The sequence below is a fragment of the Penaeus monodon genome, chromosome 9 (assembly GCF_015228065.2).
Source record: "Penaeus monodon isolate SGIC_2016 chromosome 9, NSTDA_Pmon_1, whole genome shotgun sequence".
NCBI classification, from domain to species: domain Eukaryota; kingdom Metazoa; phylum Arthropoda; class Malacostraca; order Decapoda; family Penaeidae; genus Penaeus; species Penaeus monodon.
Genome location: NC_051394.1, coordinates 8,263,542 through 8,283,541, shown reverse-complemented (window position 1 = coordinate 8,283,541; position 20,000 = coordinate 8,263,542). Strand labels below are relative to the sequence as shown.

The following is a 20,000-nucleotide window of genomic DNA, read 5'->3' as shown; positions in this document are numbered from 1 at the left end:
ATAGTAACACGTAACTCATAATAAAAGGATCCCTAATAAATGCTTTAAGTAGGCAAACAGCCTGATAGTTGACACGAAGTCGCAAGGCCATGGATCTGAAGTATTCACACGTATAATATTTCATGTTTACTTGTTGTATATTATATGTTTGTGGTTGTGATAGTTACTGTTTGTAGTATTCTGTATTATGGCTGATTAAATCATCTAATGCTTCATGTATTATAGATTTTTTATTATATTTAAGGGGTGTATAGTAAGTATATAAGACACATAATTTAAGTAGCAACGTGTGAAATTGATGAATAATAATATGTTGTTGTGTGTGAGTCTTTTATGTCTGCTTGTTGTTGAGGTTTTTGCTATTACCTTCTTATCTTCTCTATCTATCTATCTACATCTATCTCTATCTATCTATCCATATGTATAAATATATATGCATATATATATATATATATATATATATATATATATATATATATATATATATATATATATATATATATAACACACACACACACACACACACACACACACGCGTGTATATGTATATATATAAATGAATATATATATGTATATATGTGTATATACACATACATAATATATATGTATATACATATATGCACACACGCACATACTTACGCACACACACACATACAAACACACCACACACACACACACACACACACACACACACACACACACACACACACACACACACACACACACACAATATATATATATATATATATATATATATATTATAATATATATATATATATATATATATATATATATATATATATATATATATATATATATGTTATATGTAAGTATATACACATATATACCAGTTTTCACCACAAGACTTTTTTATAAATAGTTTGCATTCCCATTTATCTTCCACATTTTTTTTACAAGCACACGAATGAATGCTATTTGGAACAAGAACACACAGCAAGAAGGATTTACTTGTGCTTCCAGAGCATGGAGCAATTCGTGTAACATAGGAAACAAAAACGTAGTGATTACTTTGTATGGAAAATGTATTTAGAAAATGAAATGAAAGAACTTGTCGGTTTTGCTTTTCCTAATTTACTGAGGATAACGATTGAATCCTGAGGGAGAAGATACTTCCTCTGACTCCTGACGAGCGCGAGCGGCGTCTTCCTCAGCGGCGAAGGCGATCTGGTCGAGGACGAACTGGGGGATCGGGTGGGGGAACTCGGGGGCCACAGGAAGGGCGTCGGACTGAGGCTGGAAGCCGTTCTCGTCAGCCACGAAGCGGACGTGAATGGGGGTGCCGTCAGGGGCAGTGTACCTTAACATGATGGAAAATATATTTTTGTCATTATACTAACATTATCTGAGATTGTTAGACTGCTTTTAATTTTTTCACAGGGATAAAAAAAAATGTATTTGCCATTATACTGATATCACAACTTACGAATATTCTCCTGTTTTGATCACAGCGTCCTCGTCTCCATCAGGGGATCCAGACTGGGAGAAACGGATGCCATTTCCAGCTTCAAAGTCAAACTTGTAGGTTCCATCTTCCTCGTGGACGCGATCGTCCCTCAGAATCGGCACGAAATCGACTTCTTCGCTGGAATCAGGTGTGACGTAACTGTACTGAGGAGCGGCGATGGCCACGGCTGCCACGCAAGCAAAGATAATCTGCAAATGAGAAAGGAAACCTATTAGCCGATGTATGTGCATTGTAATATGAGGTCTGTATCTACTAATTAAGAAATTTGCAACACCGACTTGCTTTGGCAATGAGTCTATTTGCTCAGGACTTACAAAGTTCATATTTACGATAAATGAAAGAGACTGTCTACTAGATCTCAATACTGCGGGTTTATATAGTCTTTCTGTCCTTTAAATGACCATGACCAAGGTCTTCTTTATTGCCTGGGAAGGGAGGGAGGATTTTACAATCATTTTAGAAAGTACTTCTGTAGCATGTAATGGGAACCGTAATTAAATAATGTCACATTGTCTCTTCCATTACCTCCCTCAAATATCGATGTTTGAGAATGGTCGTCAATGTATAAATAAAATATTATACTTACGTTTTCTCATTTTCTTGTTAGATAAGTGCGTTGATGAATAAATAAAATTCCATGCATAAGTACCTCAATCAGTTAGTGTAGAACTGAGCAATGGCAGTTCCATGAAACTAAAATATTCTTTTTATTACATTATGCTTCTTGAGAAAAAGAATGCTTCTTACATTACCACACACACATATATGTACACATAGGCACGCACACAAACGCACACATATATGTACACACAGGTTCACACACATAATATATATGTATATATATACACACACACCCATATATATATATATATATATATATATATATATATATATATATATATATATATATATATATATATATATATACACACCACAGACATATGTATGTGTGTGTGTGTGTGTAAGCTTCCACAAACACACATACACACATACACTCGCACACACACTAACGCACGTGCAGATACATATTCACACAAACGTTTTCTCTTTCTTTCTTTTTATAGCGAATAAATTTTTGTTTGTAATACTATCAGCATTAACATGTCCATTAATTTTATTGGTATATTTGTTATTCTATCATTATTGCAAAAACTTTTATCTCTGGTAGACATTGTTATTACTCTCACTATCACTATTATTGTTATTTAATGTAGTTTGGAACCTCGAATGAATTCAAAATGAACGTTGTGGGTTGCAATGAAGGTTGCCTTGAAATGAGGCATTTCCCGTTGTTAATTAATTTGTATTATGATGAACGTGATTAGTATTAAAACATTTTTTTCCGTCTTGAGCAGTGGTCTGAAAAGTGGAAATAAACATAACTTAAGTAACCATTTTAATATTTAATGGTATGGAGAGGTCGATTGCTTTATGTAAGGTCTCTGTCTATTTATAGTTGTCTATCTCTGTCTGTCTCACCTTCTGTGATATGAGATATGAAACCCGCATGTATTTCCGACAGAAAAAAGGCAATACTGATAAGTATTTTTGCTATGGAGTCAGCATATTTTTCAAGGTTTGTAAAAGATGATGCCCTGTCAATAAGGCCTGTTTTCCTGTAGCAGCACATAGCTAGTTTGATAAATGAGATGTTATTGCAGATACAATTGGTGGTGCATTGTATTGCCTATGGTGATTACTGAAACGTTTACATCCTCTTTTGATATGATATAGGAAAATATAGCTCAACATCTATAGAGATTTATAAGCTATTGCACTATCTTAGATTCTAGTTTAAGCATATATATATATATATATATATATATATATATATATATATATATATATATATATATAATATATATATGCACACTACACACATATACATACATACATATATATGTATACATATATCTATGCTTATATTACTTATAATATATATATTATATTATATATATATATATATATATATATATATATATATATATATATATATACACATATAAGTATATATCTATATACTTATGTATATATATATATATATATATATATATATATATATATATATATATATATATATATATATATATATATACATGTATACATAATGTACAGTCCAATAAACTGTTTACACACATTCACATATATTATATATTTTTTAGTTAAACAAAAATGCTATGATCTTTTGGAGTGCATATAATTGTTCAATAAGTTATATATATTACAGTCAATTCTTGTCCATTATTGAGGGTAACGATAAAATCCTGCTGGAGAAGACACTTCCTCTGACTCCTGACTAGCACGAGCGGCGTCCTCCTCAGCGGCGAACGCGATCTGGTCGAGGACGAACTGGGGGATCGGGTGGGGGAACGCGGGAGCCACAGGAAGGGCGTCGGACTGAGGCTGGAAGCCGTTCTCGTCAGCCACGAAGCGGACGTGGATGAGGGTGCCATCAGGGGCAGTGTACCTGTATGTGATGGAAAATTGATTACTGTTATGAGATAGGCGTAATGTTAGCCTGATATTACGATTTTGTCTATTCAGTAGGGTTTTATGAGAGTAATAATAAAATGAAATATAAGTGATCTGACATTAATACCAAGTTTATTGAATATAGGAAATACTTACGAATATTCTCCTGTTTTGATCACAGCGTCCTCGTCTCCATCAGGGGATCCAGACTGGGAGAAACGGATGCCATTTCCAGCTTCAAAGTCAAACTTGTAGGTTCCATCTTCCTCGTGGACGCGATCGTCCCTCAGAATCGGCACAAATTCGACTTCTTCGCTTGAGTCAGGTGTTACGTAACTGTACTGAGGGGCGGCGATGGCCACGGCTGCCACGCAAGCGAAGATAATCTGCAAATGAGAAAGGGCATACATTAACTCAAGTATGTTTATTGTTGGATGATGTAAATATCTTCATGTCAGGAAATTGACAATTCCGGTTTGTTATGGTAATTATTACTACTATTATTACTTGCGTAGGACTTACAACAAAGTTCATGTTTCCGGTGAATAAGAGAAACTGTCGACTAGATCTTAACACTGCGGGTTTATATAGTCCTTGTGTCCCTACAAATGACCATGATCAAGGTCTTCTTTATTGGTCGGGAAGGGAGGGAGGATTTTACAACCGCTTTAGAAAGTACTTCCGCAACATGTAATGGTTAACGTAATTAAAATATGCAGCCGTATTGTTTCTAGCACCTGTCTCACATATTGAAGTTTGAGATTGGTCGTGGACGGGGGATGGGGTTAGATATCACTGGAATTCTTATACATATGGATTTTCTCTTCGGATAAGGGCGTTGATGAATAAAGGAAAGCACATGCATTATGGCCGCTATCAGTTTGTGTAGAACTGAGCGATGTCATTTCCATGAAATAAATAGATTCTTTTTATTCCATGATGTTTCTTGAGGAAAAGAATGTTTATTACATATACCCCCCCCCCCATACACACACAGACGCACACACACACACACACACACACACACACACACACACACACACACACACACACACACGAAAACATATGCAAAACATATGTGTGTGTGTGTATGTGTGTGTGTGAGTGTGTGTGTGTGTGTGTATGCAATATATATATTTACAAATATATATATTTTAAATATGTATATACATACACACATGCGCACATAGATGTGTTTATGTCTGCACACACACACACACACACACACACACACACACACACACAAAACACACACACACACACACACACACACACACACACACACACACACACACACACACACACACACACACACACACACACACATGCACATATATATGTAAACATATACTTATATGTATGTATGAACAAACACACACACGCGCGCGCGCGCATTCACATTCATACTGATACACATTCACACAAACGTTTTCTTTTTTGTCTTTAATCGCGAATAAGCGTTTGTGTTTGTAATGCTAGCATTAACATGTCTGTTAACTTTATTATTATGCTTGTTATTTTATAATGTTGCAAGATTTTTTTCTCTCGGATACATACATTGATGTTACTGTTATTGTTACTCTTACTGTCACTATTATTTTTATAAGCATTTTAGTACTACAGTAATGATTTTATGACGATATTTTGATGTTAATCATTACAAAATTTTAACGTCATTACTCCTTCTTTACCAATCATTATTCACTCCTATTACTAGTGTTAAGAGACAGCTGATTTATCATTCCGTGTAGAGAATCCACCTTATATAGCATTCTTTTTATATTTCAGGCAAGTCTAATAAGACTTCTTTTGTATTGTATTTCGGCAAAAGTCCTCTGTCTTTTTTATTTATATATTTTTACAACTCCAAGACGCCTCGTAACTTAAAGTACATGGAGTAGTTTATTAGCCTATATGTAACGTAGTTTGTAACATCGACTTAATTCAAGATTGAAGGCTGCTTGAAATGAGGCAGTTTTTAATTAGTGTTATGATGAACGAGATCATTATTAAAAGGTATTTTCTTCCGTTTTGAGCAATGGCCCGAAAAGTGGGGATAAGTAAATAAAAAAAAAAAATTTTAATCGTTAAAGGGTATGGAAAGGTCATTTACATTCCGTCTGTTTATGTCTGTATATTTGCCCTTCTCTCTCTCTCTCTCTCTCTCTCTCTCTCTCTCTCTCTCTCTCTCTCTCTCTCTCTCTTCTCTCTCTCTCTTTCTGTGTGTGTGTGTGTGTGTCTCCTAGGTAGGAGATATGAAACCCACATGTATTTCCGATAAAATCGTTCAAAGAAATTGTTCTGCAATACTGATAGGAATTTTGGCTATAAAGTCAGCATAAATGCGTTGTAAGGATTAAAAGATTAGGTCTTGTCAATAAGGGTTGTTTTCCTGTAGATGCACATAGTTTTATAAATACTTGAAAGATTCCGATGACGTATTATTGTAGATATGTGATGCATTACATTGCCTATAGTAATTACTGAAATGTTTATATCCTCTTTTGACATGATATAGCAAGGTATAGCTCAACATATATAAAGATTTAAAAGCTAATGCAGTATCTTAAATTCTATTTTTATGCATATTGTGTGTGTAGTACGGATATATATACACAGCACACACACACACATACACACATATATATGCAAGAATACCATATATATACATATGACAGCATACATACATACATATATATATATATATATATATATATATATATATATATATATATATATATATATATCCATACTAAACACGCAAACATACATAGAAGTAAATGTTACTGCAGTAGCGTTTATAAATATATACACACATACACATACACATACATATGAACACACATACACGCACACGTATATTTCTATATATGTGTATGTTTATAAACTTACTTATATCCATACAACACCCCATACAGGTGTATATGTTTATATGTAAACGTAATGTACATTTATATAAACTGTTTAAACACATATACACATACACTTTTTGGTTAAACGAAAATGCTATGGATTTTTTTGAGTGCATTTAATTGTTCAATAAATTACATATTTTAGAGTCAATTCTTGCCCGTTATTGAGGGTAACGATAAAATCCTGCTGGAGAAGACACTTCCTCTGACTCCTGACTAGCACGAGCGGCGTCCTCCTCAGCGGCGAACGCGATCTGGTCGAGGACGAACTGGGGGATCGGGTGGGGGAACTCGGGGGCCACAGGAAGGGCGTCGGACTGAGGCTGGAAGCCGTTCTCGTCAGCCACGAAGCGGACGTGGATGGGGGTGCCGTCAGGGGCAGTGTACCTGTATGAGTTGGAAAATTGATGAGAGTTATGAGATAGGCTTAATGTTATCCTGGTATAATGATTTTTCTTTTAAGTGGCGTCTGGTATGAGTAATATTAAGTTGAATTTATGTGATATGATATTAATACCAAATATATAGAATGCAGGAAGTACTTACGAATATTCTCCTGTTTTGATCACAGCGTCCTCGTCTCCATCAGGGGATCCAGACTGGGAGAAACGGATGCCATTTCCAGCTTCAAAGTCAAACTTGTAGGTTCCATCTTCCTCGTGGACGCGATCGTCCCTCAGAATCGGCACAAATTCACTTCTTCGCTGAATCAGGTGTTACGTAACTGTACTGAGGGCGGCGATGGCCACGGCTGCCACGCAAGCAAAGATAATCTGCAAATAAACAAAATATGTAAATGTATGCCAAAATAAGGCACAAATTTGCAAGTCAAGAAATTCACAATTAGAAGCTGTTATAGAGCTTTTGTTCGGGACTTACGGCAAAGTTCATGATAAAAGTGTATGAAACAAACTGATGTCAAGCCCCACAACACTCCAGTTTATATAGTCCTTCTGTCCTAGAGAATGACCGTGACCATGAGCTTCTTTATCGCCCGAGGCAATTGGGAAAGAACGTGAGCTGTTTATGCTCACTATAGAAAGTATTTTCACAGGCTATAATTTGAAACGCAATTCATGCATCTTGCAATACAATTCTTTTTTGTTTTCGCATAGCTAATAAGTGTAGTTTTTTTACAATTTACATCAAATGTGCATTGCGAATTTAATTAGGAATTTAGATGTAAAAACATGTACCCAATTTAACTTTTGTTGATTCAAGAGGGCCATAACTTAACTTTAACCACATATTTATACCTGTAGGACAACAACGTAACGTAAAGTATATATATTTACCGGCCTCTGCGATCTACCCGAGAACGAGATCTCAGGTTTGTTATGAAAATCACAGACCAGGTCTTCTTTGCAATCATGACAAGTAGAATAAATACTCCCTATATTTAATATTAGACCTATACTTAAATGTTACTTAAAATGTTCTTACAAACCTTTCAATTATACATCAATTAACAGGATTTTGATTACATTCATTAAGAAGGAAATCCATCTCACGAACTACATCTGACAACATTGAATTAGTAAAGTAAACAAAACTATTGCTAATTACTACTTATTCCTAATTTGTACACGCTCACCATTGCCAGGTAACCAGACCATCATGCTCTTGACCCTGAACTTCGAGAACCTGGAGTTATTGCCCCATTAAATGTTCGTGTAATTACGGGTAAAGATGAAAGTGTTCCTGTTTTTATTAACACCTCTAGGGGTACGTGACGGCCGGTCGTGTGACAGTTCGTTAGGCAGACACGACCATAGAAAGGTCGTTTGTTTCAAGTATGTTTTTTTTTTTTTTGTTCACTGAATATAACTTATGGCATAATGATTGATTGCGTGCATGTTATTATATCTGTATCTTTCATAGTGTAAATAATTTCTTTAAGTTAATAGCTTGTCGGCGTTTATAGTCGTTATAGGACTTTCACTGCAGGTTATTCTACAGTAGTTTTTGGTATTGTCGAGTGTCCATGAACGCATATACCTAGGATACATGTTTACACACTACTAGAAAGTTTTATTACATCAACCATAATAAAAAGTGTTGGGTGTAACTCAGTAGCATTAATGACACATACGAATAATAAACTATAGGGACGTGTGTGTGTTCTAAATATAGAAGTGAGAGCGAAGGATAGATAAATTAACCCAAAATCCGCATCCTTTTTGTTGATGCATTCTATTATTTTACCTGTCCGATTCCGTAGCAATAATAATACAATATTCCTAATACTCATCTTCACGAAATGGAAATGCTCACTATAAGTTTAATACACATTCTTCTAATATTAGTAACATTACTAGCAATAACAGTGATAACATCTACAATACGAGTAAGAAAAAATAAAAATGATCCTTACAAGGACCCAGATGATTACGTTAATTTGTAAATAATACATAAAAGTGTTTAAGAAAAATGAACTTGTTTTTTTTCATTGAAAGTATTTATTCTATACAGTACGAGTATGTACACAACTATTGTCATTAGAAAATAGTGTACTCAGTTTTATAGTGACTGGGTATGTTTTTTTCTATTCTATAAAATTCACAAATCACTGATTTACTTCATCAATATGACATTTCACAAACAACGACCATAATAGAAAATACCGTTCACCTTCATTGAACATGGTAAAACGGGGGTCTCAGTAACATATGTGACACTTCTTGCTCATACTGAACAAAAAAGCAGCCATTTTTTTTAATGAAGGCCAGAAATTCAAGGAATTCGTCCTTAATTACCATTCGTAGTGTGTGTGTGTGTGTGTGTGTGTGTGTGTTTTGCTCCTAATGTCATCACGTATTCTTGAGAAATGACCTCACGCTAAGTCCTATCACACACGCAGAGAATGCAGGTAAAGGTCATGGCTGTGAAATGAGGGTGGAATGGAGGGTCATTACTCCTCACATTTAATTGCGTAGGCCTATTTTTTAATTATTTTAGTACGCACACACACGCACACTGACATACGTACATGGATATAACACACATACATGCAAATACATATACCTGTAACATACACACACACACACACACACACACACACACACACACACACACACACACACACACACACACACACACACACACACACACACACACACACACACACACACAATATGCATATACATATATATATGTATATATACACATATATATTTCTATATACATATAAGACTACATTGTTGTACTTGGGTAAAAATGACATACTTGCTTGATAAGATCAGCTAACCAAGGAAACATTTGTCTTCGGAAACTAAAAAAAGCTTGTACATGGAAAGGATTGCAACATTCTTTTTTATTATTCCCTTGAGACTTAACGTAAATATTCTGAAGTCTGGAAATACCTGCAGATTCGTTCACAGGAATGCTGAACCTACGCTGCTTCAGTTTCATGATTAGTTTCAGTTTATGACAGTGCGTCGTAAACTTGTATTACGTGATATTCATTTCGTTATTGCTATTTGTCTCTGAACTATTGCGGGATTCAGCAGAAAATAAAGTTTAGTATATTACAACAATTAAACATGGCAAACTTGCATGTGATAGTTGAACAGTAAATCATCTTATGAAAAATACATGCTATTACATGCATGATGTTGTGAACACTATAACTATTTCTGCAGATGATTATCGTGCGACCAGCAACTCTGATATAAGAATGTATTGCAAAACAATGGAAAATAAGTCATGTAATCTATACAAAAATACAAAATTCAAAATCGTATTGAATCGCTTATATTGGACCGTAAATCCTCCTCACTGTCTAGGAATGTAGCCTGGGAGTGAGGAATGCCGTTACTCTTGTCTCTCGAAATTATACGGTGTGGCGTTCCATCTGATTGTGTCAAGTTTGGAAAGCGATCGGAGTGGAATCTGGCAGTTTTAAATATATTAATATGTATTAATGTCTTTATCTGATTGGCAGACATAATATGATCTTGTCTTGAAATTATCGGTAGGTGTTAGAAGTTATTGCCAGAAATAATGGCTTGGAGTGTAGACAGTGGGCGATGTCTGGAATGCATGTAACTCGTGGAAGGAACACTGAAACCTTTCTTGTCGTTTTGGGGAATAACGACAAACACGATAGCCATTTAAGAATAAAAAGGCACACATATGCAGACAGACAGAGAGAGAGAGAGAGAGAGAGAGAGAGAGAGAGAGAGAGAGAGAGAGAGATGGAAAGAGTGAGGGAGTGAGTGAGGAAGAGAGAGCGAGAATGACAACCGGCAAGAGTAGCAGCAACTCATAATTTTCATTTCGAAATTCAAAATGATAACAGCGATGGAATGGCAAACACATTTTTCTGTGAAACATTATATTAGTTATAGAATAAATACATCATCTGCATCAACATTTAGTTGGCTCGGCCGTACAGCCTGGAGGGAGCGGAAACTTCGTCAGAGTCGTCGCTGTGGGCGCGGTTGCGATCCTCCTCGGCGGCGAAGGCGATCTGGTCGAGGACGAACTGAGGGATCCGTGGGGGAACTCGAGAGCCACTGGGAGGTGAGCGCCCTGGGGCTGGAAGCCGTTCTCGTCAGCCACGAGGCGCACATGGATTTCAGTGCCATCAGGAGCAGTGTAGCTGTATGGTGGACCGGTATCACTATTCTCAAACATATTTTTTCATATAAACATCAAAAACATTCTGAATTTTTTCTTCTCTGATCTTTAGTGCTCAGTATATTGCGATGTTGAATGAAAATCACTGTAAAGTTTTGTGATAAAAAAAAAAGGTATAATTTCATCTTCATGAAAATATGTTCTTAAGATCACGACAGATCAATTTCTATTCCTTCTCTAGCCGCCGATCATATATTTATTTTCCTTTCTTCGCAAAACAGCCTTTTCGTTTAATTTTTAAGGTATCTACTGTTTTTTGGGAAATAGCAAATGTGCGTCCGTGTTGAATAGCCATTAAGCACTGGAAATGGTTTGGCAGGAATAGAATGTGCTTTCTGTTCATATTTTTGTATCATCTTCCAGAGTCTATCTTAAGAAATGAAAGTACTATCAATTACTTTTACAATTCCGAAATCCAACGTAGTTTATATCAGAACAAATATTTATTTAAACATGTTCCAAGTGGGGCATTGTATATATATATATATATATATATATATATATATATATATATATATATATATATACACTGATTATTATATAATATTAGTTTCTTTATATAATACGATATCTTATATGTCTATTTATACTTATATTTTATTATATATCTGTAATTATTATATTTATTATATAATGAAATAATATTGTGTCGTTTATACTATAATTCCATAATTGTCTATTACATTATATTATTATTAATATCATATTCTCTATTATTCATATGTCTAATTATATACTGTCTGAACACACACAGGTATCATAAATATATTATACCACACCAAACACACACACACACACACACACACACACACACACACACACACACACATGCACGCACACGTATTGGATTCGGCTTTAGAGTCAGGCTCTGTTCATGCTTTTGATGTTTAGCATTTATGGAATCATAGTTTGCAGCTGTGCAAGGGATAATATTGAAGTGTTTTTTTTATTTACTTTCAGACCAGGCAATGCTTATCAGCATCTATTTGATTGTCAATGAAATAACTCTTGAGGGTTGATTTTGAAATTATCATTCTATCTCGACGAAGAGAAATAGCGTTGGTAAGAGAAAAACGTAATTTTATGTAAAATATTATATCAGTTATCGCATAAATACATCATTTGCATTGGTATTTAGTTGGGTCGGCCATACAGTCTGGAAGGAGCGGCAACTTCGTCGGAGTCGTCGCGGCGGTTGCGGTCCTCCTCGGCGGCCTTTGCGATCTGGTCGAGGACGAACTGAGGGATTGGGTGAGGGAACTCAGGAGCCACTGGGAGGTGAGCGCCCTGGGGTTGGAAGCCGTTCTCGTCAGCCACAAAGCGGAGATGGATTTCAGTGCCGTCAGGAGCAGTGTACCTGTAAGAATTGTACATTTACAATGTAATCATACAGTAAAATGGAAAAGAATATCAAGCACAAAAAATCTAAATGCCAATATTACTCATGTATAAAAGATTTAATAGAAGAACGAATACTCACGAGTATTCTCCAGCCTTGATCACTGCGTCGTCATCACCGTCGGGGGATCCAGCCTGGGAGAAGCTGATGCCGTTGGCAGCTTCGAAGTCGAAGTTGTAAGTTCCGTCTTCCTCGTGGACGCGGTCGTCCTTGAGGATTGGCACGAACTCGCGCTCCTCACTGGACGCAGCACGAGGAGCATCATAGCTGTACTGAGGGGCGGCGACGGCCACGGCGGCGACACAAGCGATGATCAGCTGCAAAATGGATCGATAATATGCTATAGATCATGTTAACAAATGAAAACCCAATAAATCTAACTCAATAACTGTCTTTGTCTACTTTTTATTCACAAATGTGCGGGTATCGAAATTCCATCGCATGAAGTCTTTTATTTGTATTTAACACTGAAGATACGACACAAACAAGGCAAAACATACTGTAAAACAAAGTCACATTGCATCTGTAATGCAAGATCACTTTGAAAAGAGATTTATCTCGTTTTTATTATTGGATTAGTTTTATTTGGATGCTAAAACTCAGTCTCGAAATACTACTCATTTCACTTACGAACTTCATGTTGAGTGAGTGCGAGTAGAATGGAACTAGTGCAGTGCTCTTAGCTGCCTGCCCTTTTATACCATCGTAGGAGCAAGCAAACACTTGGTGACCTTGGCCGTGATGCTTCTTGTAGCCTTTCGGCGTAACTGGCATCGCTAAAAAAGAAAAAAAAAATCGAAAGTAAAAAAACAAACCCACATTGCGTTACATTTCTATTGGCAAGTTCATTTTTCTTAAACACTTTTATGTATTATTTACAAATTAACGTAATCCTCTGGGTCTTTGTAAGGAGAGGTGCATCATTATCATCACCAATGCTGTCACCATCAACATTATCATCATCACCACTGCTACCACAATGATCATTGTCTTCACCATTGCCATCACCATCATCGTCTGAATCTTAGTCATCATATTTTTTTTTTTGTGACAACAGATCATGAAGGATCATACACAAACAATGAAAAAGAAAATTAAACAACATGTGAAAATATTTCACTTTGCAAGAGAGCAACACGTACCTCTAAGTTTGCATACATAAAAACATTTATACCAATAAAAAAATCTTAACACTGTGAATTCACTGTCTTCATATACAATAATAATGATAATAATAATAATAATAAAAAAAAGAACCACTGTGCTTTTTCATTGACTATTGAAAATATTTAATATAACACCAGTGGGTCTGTTTATTCTGAATATGTGGACTATCCCGTTTATTGCACTATTCATAACGTCTGGTCATTTATCAATACCTAAATGGAATACAGAAATAAAGTTACATCATGTTAGATTGAGTATTTTCTCTGCACTTTTGTTAACTTAATGCCTCTTAAACATCACACACACACACACACACACACACACACACACACACACACACACACACACACACACACATATATATGTATATGTATATATATATATATATATATATATATATATATATATATATATATATATATATATATAAATACATAGATGTATATATATATATATATATATATATATATATATATATATATATATATATATATATATATATATATATATGCGTGTGTGTTTGTATATATATGTATGCAGATAGATACACAATTACGTGGACACTCTTGTATATCTATCTAATTTATCTACCCGTCTATTCAGATAGTGTGTGTATGCTGATGTCTTTTCGTAATATCCGTAGTAACTCATCGTACTTTATAACTCACTGTTATTACAACAAAGACATTGGTATTATAAAAACAGTCTTTGTAAGATAAGTCTTTTTATTAGAGAAATAATAAATACAGATTTCGCATCCAAATTAGTTGGGTCGACCGTAGAGTCTGGAAGGTGCGGAAACTTCGTCGGAGTCGTCGCTGCGGTTGCGGTCCTCCTCGGCGGCGAAGGCGATCTGGTCGAGGACGAACTGAGGGATTGGGTGGGGAAACTCGGGAGCCACTGGGAGGTGAGCACCCTGGGGCTGGAAGCCATTCTCGTCAGCCACAAAGCGGAGATGGATTTCAGTGCCGTCAGGAGCAGTGTACCTGTATTATTAACGAAATTAGAATATTTACGTAAAACACGGTAGAAAGCCAAAATGCATATCTAAATGCTTTAATGTATGGAAGGCACTATAAGACTCACGAGTATTCTCCAGCCTTGATCACAGCATCCTCATCACCGTCGGGGGATCCAGCCTGAGAGAAGCTGATGCCGTTGGCAGCTTCGAAGTCGAAGTTGTAAGTTCCATCTTCCTTATGAACGCGGTCGTCCTTGAGGATTGGCACGAACTCGACCTCCTCACTGGACGCAGCACGAGGAGCATCATAGCTGTACTGAGGGGCAGCGACGGCCACGGCGGCGACACAGGCGATAATCAGCTGTAAATGCATCGATATTACAATGACTTCTCCTAATCCGTTAGCTTTTGCCGGGATTTTTATCTAATGTAACTACAGTAAAAATCTTACGGACTAGAGATTAAGACCTACTACACTACTTGTTCTAACAGTTCTAAAAGAATTATACTTGTTACTATCATATAAATCAATGAACGATTTACAGTTCTTCCTTTTCTATATACAGTTTCAAATCACATAGATTAGGTGGTCTCAATCGTCTACGTACGAGTAATGATTAGACTGAAACTAGTGTAAGCCTCTAGCTAACTGCTCCTTTATACCACTGTTGCATCAAACAATCTGTGAATGACCTTGGCCGTGGCATTTCCTTCCGGCGTAATCGGCTTCGTTAAAAACAAGAAAAGATGAAAAAAGAGGATAGTCACTTCATACGATTTACCTTAAAATGTCAGATCGGTATTGACATGCGTTATTATTTCGTAGATCGCTTTACTATTCTCAAACACACAAGTTTAATAAGAGTTTGGCTGCAGTTTACACTACCACATATGACAATAATTTCGGCATTTTTTCATATTTTTTACTACAAAAACATTCTTAGATGTTTTCTTTTCTGATCGTTAGTATTCAGTATTTTGCAATGTTGACTGAAAACCACTGTAAGGTTTCGTGAATATGAAAAACAACAAAAAATCAGTGTAATTTTATATTTATGAACATGTTATTTTATGATCGCGACGGATCAATTTTTATTTTCTCTAGCTATCATTCATAAGTATTTCAGCATTTATTTTCCTTTCCTCGCAAACAATTGGTTTCGTTTAGTTTTAATGCATCTCCTGCCCCTGAGACATAATAAATGTGGGTGTGTGTGCTGGTTTACGATTGCCAGGCAAATGTTACGTAATCATTAAGTATTAGAAATGGTTTGGCATGAACAGAATATGCTTTTGTTCATATTTTTATATCATCTTCCAGAGTTCTGTCCCAAGAAAAATAAAAGTACTGTTAATTACATTTATATTACTGAAAATCTATCTGGAATTGAATATTAAAACCGATATGTATTTAAACATGTGAATGGGGCGCTATGTATATACATATATAATGTACCTGTATATATGAGTATATGCATATACATATACATACACACACACACACACACACACACACACACACACACACACACACACACACACACACACACACACACACACACACACACACACACAACACACGTACACACACATGCACATATTGAAGTGTCGTTTTAGAGTCAGGCTCTCTTCACGCCACTGATAGTTACCATTTATGGAATCATAGACTTCGCTATACAAGGGATAATACAGAGGTTGAAGCTTTTTCATAGGGGTTGTAGTTTATCCGTAGCCTATGCTGCTTTGGTACCACAAATCACCATTGCCCATCGTTCCTGCTTAAGTAAGAATCTTTACTTGATAGTATCTTGTTTGGACCCTAGGCTTTAGAGGTCTCGGCATGGCCGGATATAGTGTAACGCTTTATATATATATACACATGTGAAGATATATAAAGAAATAAATTCATTCCATCACACACACACACAAATACAAATGTGTGTTTGTGTTTGGTACAGATATACAGACACACACATACACACACACACACACACACACACACACACACACACACACACACACACACAGATATATACATATATATATATATATATATATATATATATATATATATATATATATATATATATATATATATATAAGTGTGTGTGTGTGTGTGTGTGTGCGTGTATGTATATATGTGCTGGTACACCACACACACACACACACACACACACACACACACACACACACACACACACACCACACACACACACACACACATTTATATAATATATATACTATATATATATATATATATATATATATATATATATATATATATATATATATATATATATACAAACACACACACACACACACACACACACACACACACACACACACACACACACACACACACATATATATATATATATATATATATATATATATATATATATATGAGAGAGAAAGGAAGTTTGTGAAAGTTTTGATTGCTTCAAATGCTTGAAGTAATAAGAACGCCTGCAATTCCAGATAACAATCGACTACATACGTATTTCCTCAATGCTCCTTTTCATGAATGAAACTCCCTATAGTCGCAACCCACAATTGAAACTAATAAGGTTAAACTAGAATGCATACATATTCGAGATTCACTATTTCGTTGCATAATACTGAATATTAACTGCTTTCATAACAAGTTAATATTACACGGTAAACGCACGTCCGCCGTTTTAAATACTTGATATGTTTAATCTAGTTTCCGGAATATATTTTCAAATTTGGGTTAAGTATCTACAGAAGTTTCAGATTTTCAAAAATGAAACTTTCAGACCAGGCAGTGTTTATCAGCATCTATTTGATTGTCAATAAAATGATTCTTGAGGTTTGATTTTGAAGTTATCATGTTATCTTGACGAAGAGAAATAGCTTTGGTAAGAGAAAAACGTAATTTTGTGTAAAATATTATATCAGTTATTTTATAAATACATCATTTAAATTGATATTTAGTTGGGTCGGCCATACAGTCTGGAAGGAGCAGAAACTTCGTCGGAGTCGTCGCTGCGGTTGCGGTCCTCCTCGGCGGCCTTTGCGATCTGGTCGAGGACGAACTGGGGGATTGGGTGGGGGAACTCAGGAGCCACTGGGAGGTGAGCGCCCTGGGGCTGGAAGCCGTTCTCGTCAGCCACGAAGCGGAGATGGATTTCAGTGCCGTCAGGAGCAGTGTACCTGTAAGAATTGTACATTTACAATGTAAACATACAGTAAAATGGAAAAGAATATCAAGCACAAAAATCTAAATGCCAATATTACTCATGTATAAAAGATTTAATAGAAGAACGAGTACTCACGAGTATTCTCCAGCCTTGATCACTGCGTCGTCATCACCGTCGGGGATCCAGACTGGGAGAAGCTGATGCCGTTGGCAGCTTCGAAGTCGAAGTTGTAAGTTCCGTCTTCCTCGTGGACGCGGTCGTCCTTGAGGATTGGCACGAACTCGCGCTCCTCACTGGACGCAGCACGAGGAGCATCATAGCTGTACTGAGGGGCAGCGACGGCCACGGCGGCGAAACAAGCGATGATCAGCTGTAGATTAGATTGACAGTTAAAAATCTAGTAAAACTAGCTAAACAGCTATTTTTGTCATGTATACTTTATATTCATACCCTATGAAGAATTTTACAGCAGACAAAACCTCACAACTATAACGCAAGATCACTTCAAATAGATTATTTTATCTCGCTTATTATTAATTTAGTTTTATTTGGATGCTAAACCTCAGTCTCGGAATACTACTCATTTCACTTACGAACTTCATGTTGAGTGAGTGCGAGTAGAATGGAACTAGTGCAGTGCTCTTAGCTGCCTGCCCTTTTATACCATCGTAGGAGCAAGCAAACACTTGGTGACCTTGGCCGTGATGTTTCTTGTAGCCTTTCGGCGTAACCGGCGTCGTTATAAAAAAGACAATTTCTGTAGCTGAAAAAAAAGACACAGTTCTTTGGATTTCTTTTGTCAAGTTTATTTTTTTCTTAGACAGTTTTTATGTAGTATTCACAAATTAACGTAATCCTCTCAAATAGTAATGGATTAGGAAAGGCAGACATATCAGTCTATCCATATATATCGCTCTCTTTCTGTCTGTCTGTCCGTCTGTTTCTCTCTCTCTCTATATATATACACACACATACATATATATGTGTGTTTATTTATTTATTTATGTATTTATTTATATGTTGAGAAAGAGAGAAAATGAGGAATTGCAAATCTATTGAGATAGAAATTCCAGGTTTGATCTATTAAAGAAAAGGTGCTGTGTTAGAAGAAATATTTGTTATATGGTATTTCTTACTCTGATATGAAAACGATATTACAGCATTTCCTTATTACCACATCGTATCTTATTCAGCTTCCATAAGCAAAATGTCCAAATATTAATATTATTTGTTAGAATTCGTGTTTGATTTAATAATATTGCATTAAATTTAATTGTTCTATTACTAATGATAATCTTCACCACTACCAATATCAACTTCTCCTTATCATCATCATCACAGTGCTATCACCATCATCCTAGTCATCATATATTTTTGTGACAACAAATCATTCACAAACAACTACAAAAAAACAAATATGAAAAATATTTCACTTCGTTAAAAATCTCTATCCAAGGCATCTTAGGGAGTAGCACTGTGAATACACCTTTATATAGAATAAGAAAATAATTGTGTTTTTCAATGAACGTTGCATTTTAGGCATACCAGTATTCTCAGTGGCATATATCATTCGAGTATATAAAAAAATTGATTTGACTTTTGTAAACATTTGATATGACATCAGTGGGTCTGTTCATAGTAGCGTCTGTTCATATTTTATTACAGATATAAAGTTGCATTATGTATGCATATATTTATGTATATGTTTAAATATATCATCATCATCAGCCTAAATCAATCCACTGTTGAACGTGGGCTTCACCCAATCTTTTCCAATCTTATATGTCTTTCGATTTTTGTT

At 35.6% G+C, this 20,000-nt stretch overlaps 4 protein-coding genes and 1 pseudogene across 6 annotated transcripts; all 5 read right to left on the bottom strand.

The window, feature by feature from the left end:
• Positions 1-1,058: 1,058 nt before the first annotated feature.
• Positions 1,059-4,514, bottom strand: LOC119576905 (cuticle protein AMP1A-like). 3 transcript variants are annotated; one of them, XM_037924555.1, is made up of 3 exons: positions 4,481-4,514; positions 4,115-4,344; positions 1,059-1,318 (listed from the first exon to the last, which is right to left on the bottom strand). In XM_037924555.1, the coding sequence occupies exons 1-3, from the start codon at positions 4,490-4,492 to the stop codon at positions 1,093-1,095; spliced, it is 468 nt and encodes a 155-aa protein (XP_037780483.1). In that variant the 5' UTR covers positions 4,493-4,514; the 3' UTR covers positions 1,059-1,092. The 3 variants fall into 3 exon arrangements, with proteins under 3 accessions (XP_037780483.1, XP_037780484.1, XP_037780482.1); XM_037924556.1 differs by lacking the exons at positions 4,115-4,344; positions 4,481-4,514 and adding exons at positions 1,445-1,674; positions 1,801-1,823 and having other exon boundaries at positions 1,064-1,318; XM_037924554.1 differs by lacking the exon at positions 1,059-1,318 and adding an exon at positions 3,667-3,953.
• Positions 4,515-7,031: 2,517 nt separating this feature from the next.
• On the bottom strand, positions 7,032-8,118 carry LOC119576604 (cuticle protein AMP1A-like). Its single transcript, XM_037924267.1, has 5 exons — positions 8,067-8,118; positions 7,800-7,903; positions 7,591-7,643; positions 7,417-7,545; positions 7,032-7,257 (listed from the first exon to the last, which is right to left on the bottom strand). Exons 1-5 carry the CDS (start codon positions 8,116-8,118, stop codon positions 7,032-7,034), a joined length of 564 nt encoding a protein of 187 aa, XP_037780195.1.
• A 4,472-nt stretch (positions 8,119-12,590) lies between these two features.
• On the bottom strand, positions 12,591-13,880 carry LOC119576895 (larval cuticle protein LCP-17-like). The gene is made up of 3 exons (XM_037924543.1): positions 13,541-13,880; positions 12,992-13,227; positions 12,591-12,868 (listed from the first exon to the last, which is right to left on the bottom strand). The coding sequence occupies exons 1-3, from the start codon at positions 13,682-13,684 to the stop codon at positions 12,646-12,648; spliced, it is 603 nt and encodes a 200-aa protein (XP_037780471.1). The 5' UTR covers positions 13,685-13,880; the 3' UTR covers positions 12,591-12,645.
• A 960-nt stretch (positions 13,881-14,840) lies between these two features.
• LOC119576900 (cuticle protein CP14.6-like) lies at positions 14,841-15,411 on the bottom strand. Its single transcript, XM_037924548.1, has 2 exons — positions 15,164-15,411; positions 14,841-15,063 (listed from the first exon to the last, which is right to left on the bottom strand). The coding sequence occupies exons 1-2, from the start codon at positions 15,409-15,411 to the stop codon at positions 14,841-14,843; spliced, it is 471 nt and encodes a 156-aa protein (XP_037780476.1).
• A 2,523-nt stretch (positions 15,412-17,934) lies between these two features.
• On the bottom strand, positions 17,935-19,769 carry LOC119576603 (annotated as a pseudogene).
• Positions 19,770-20,000: the final 231 nt, after the last annotated feature.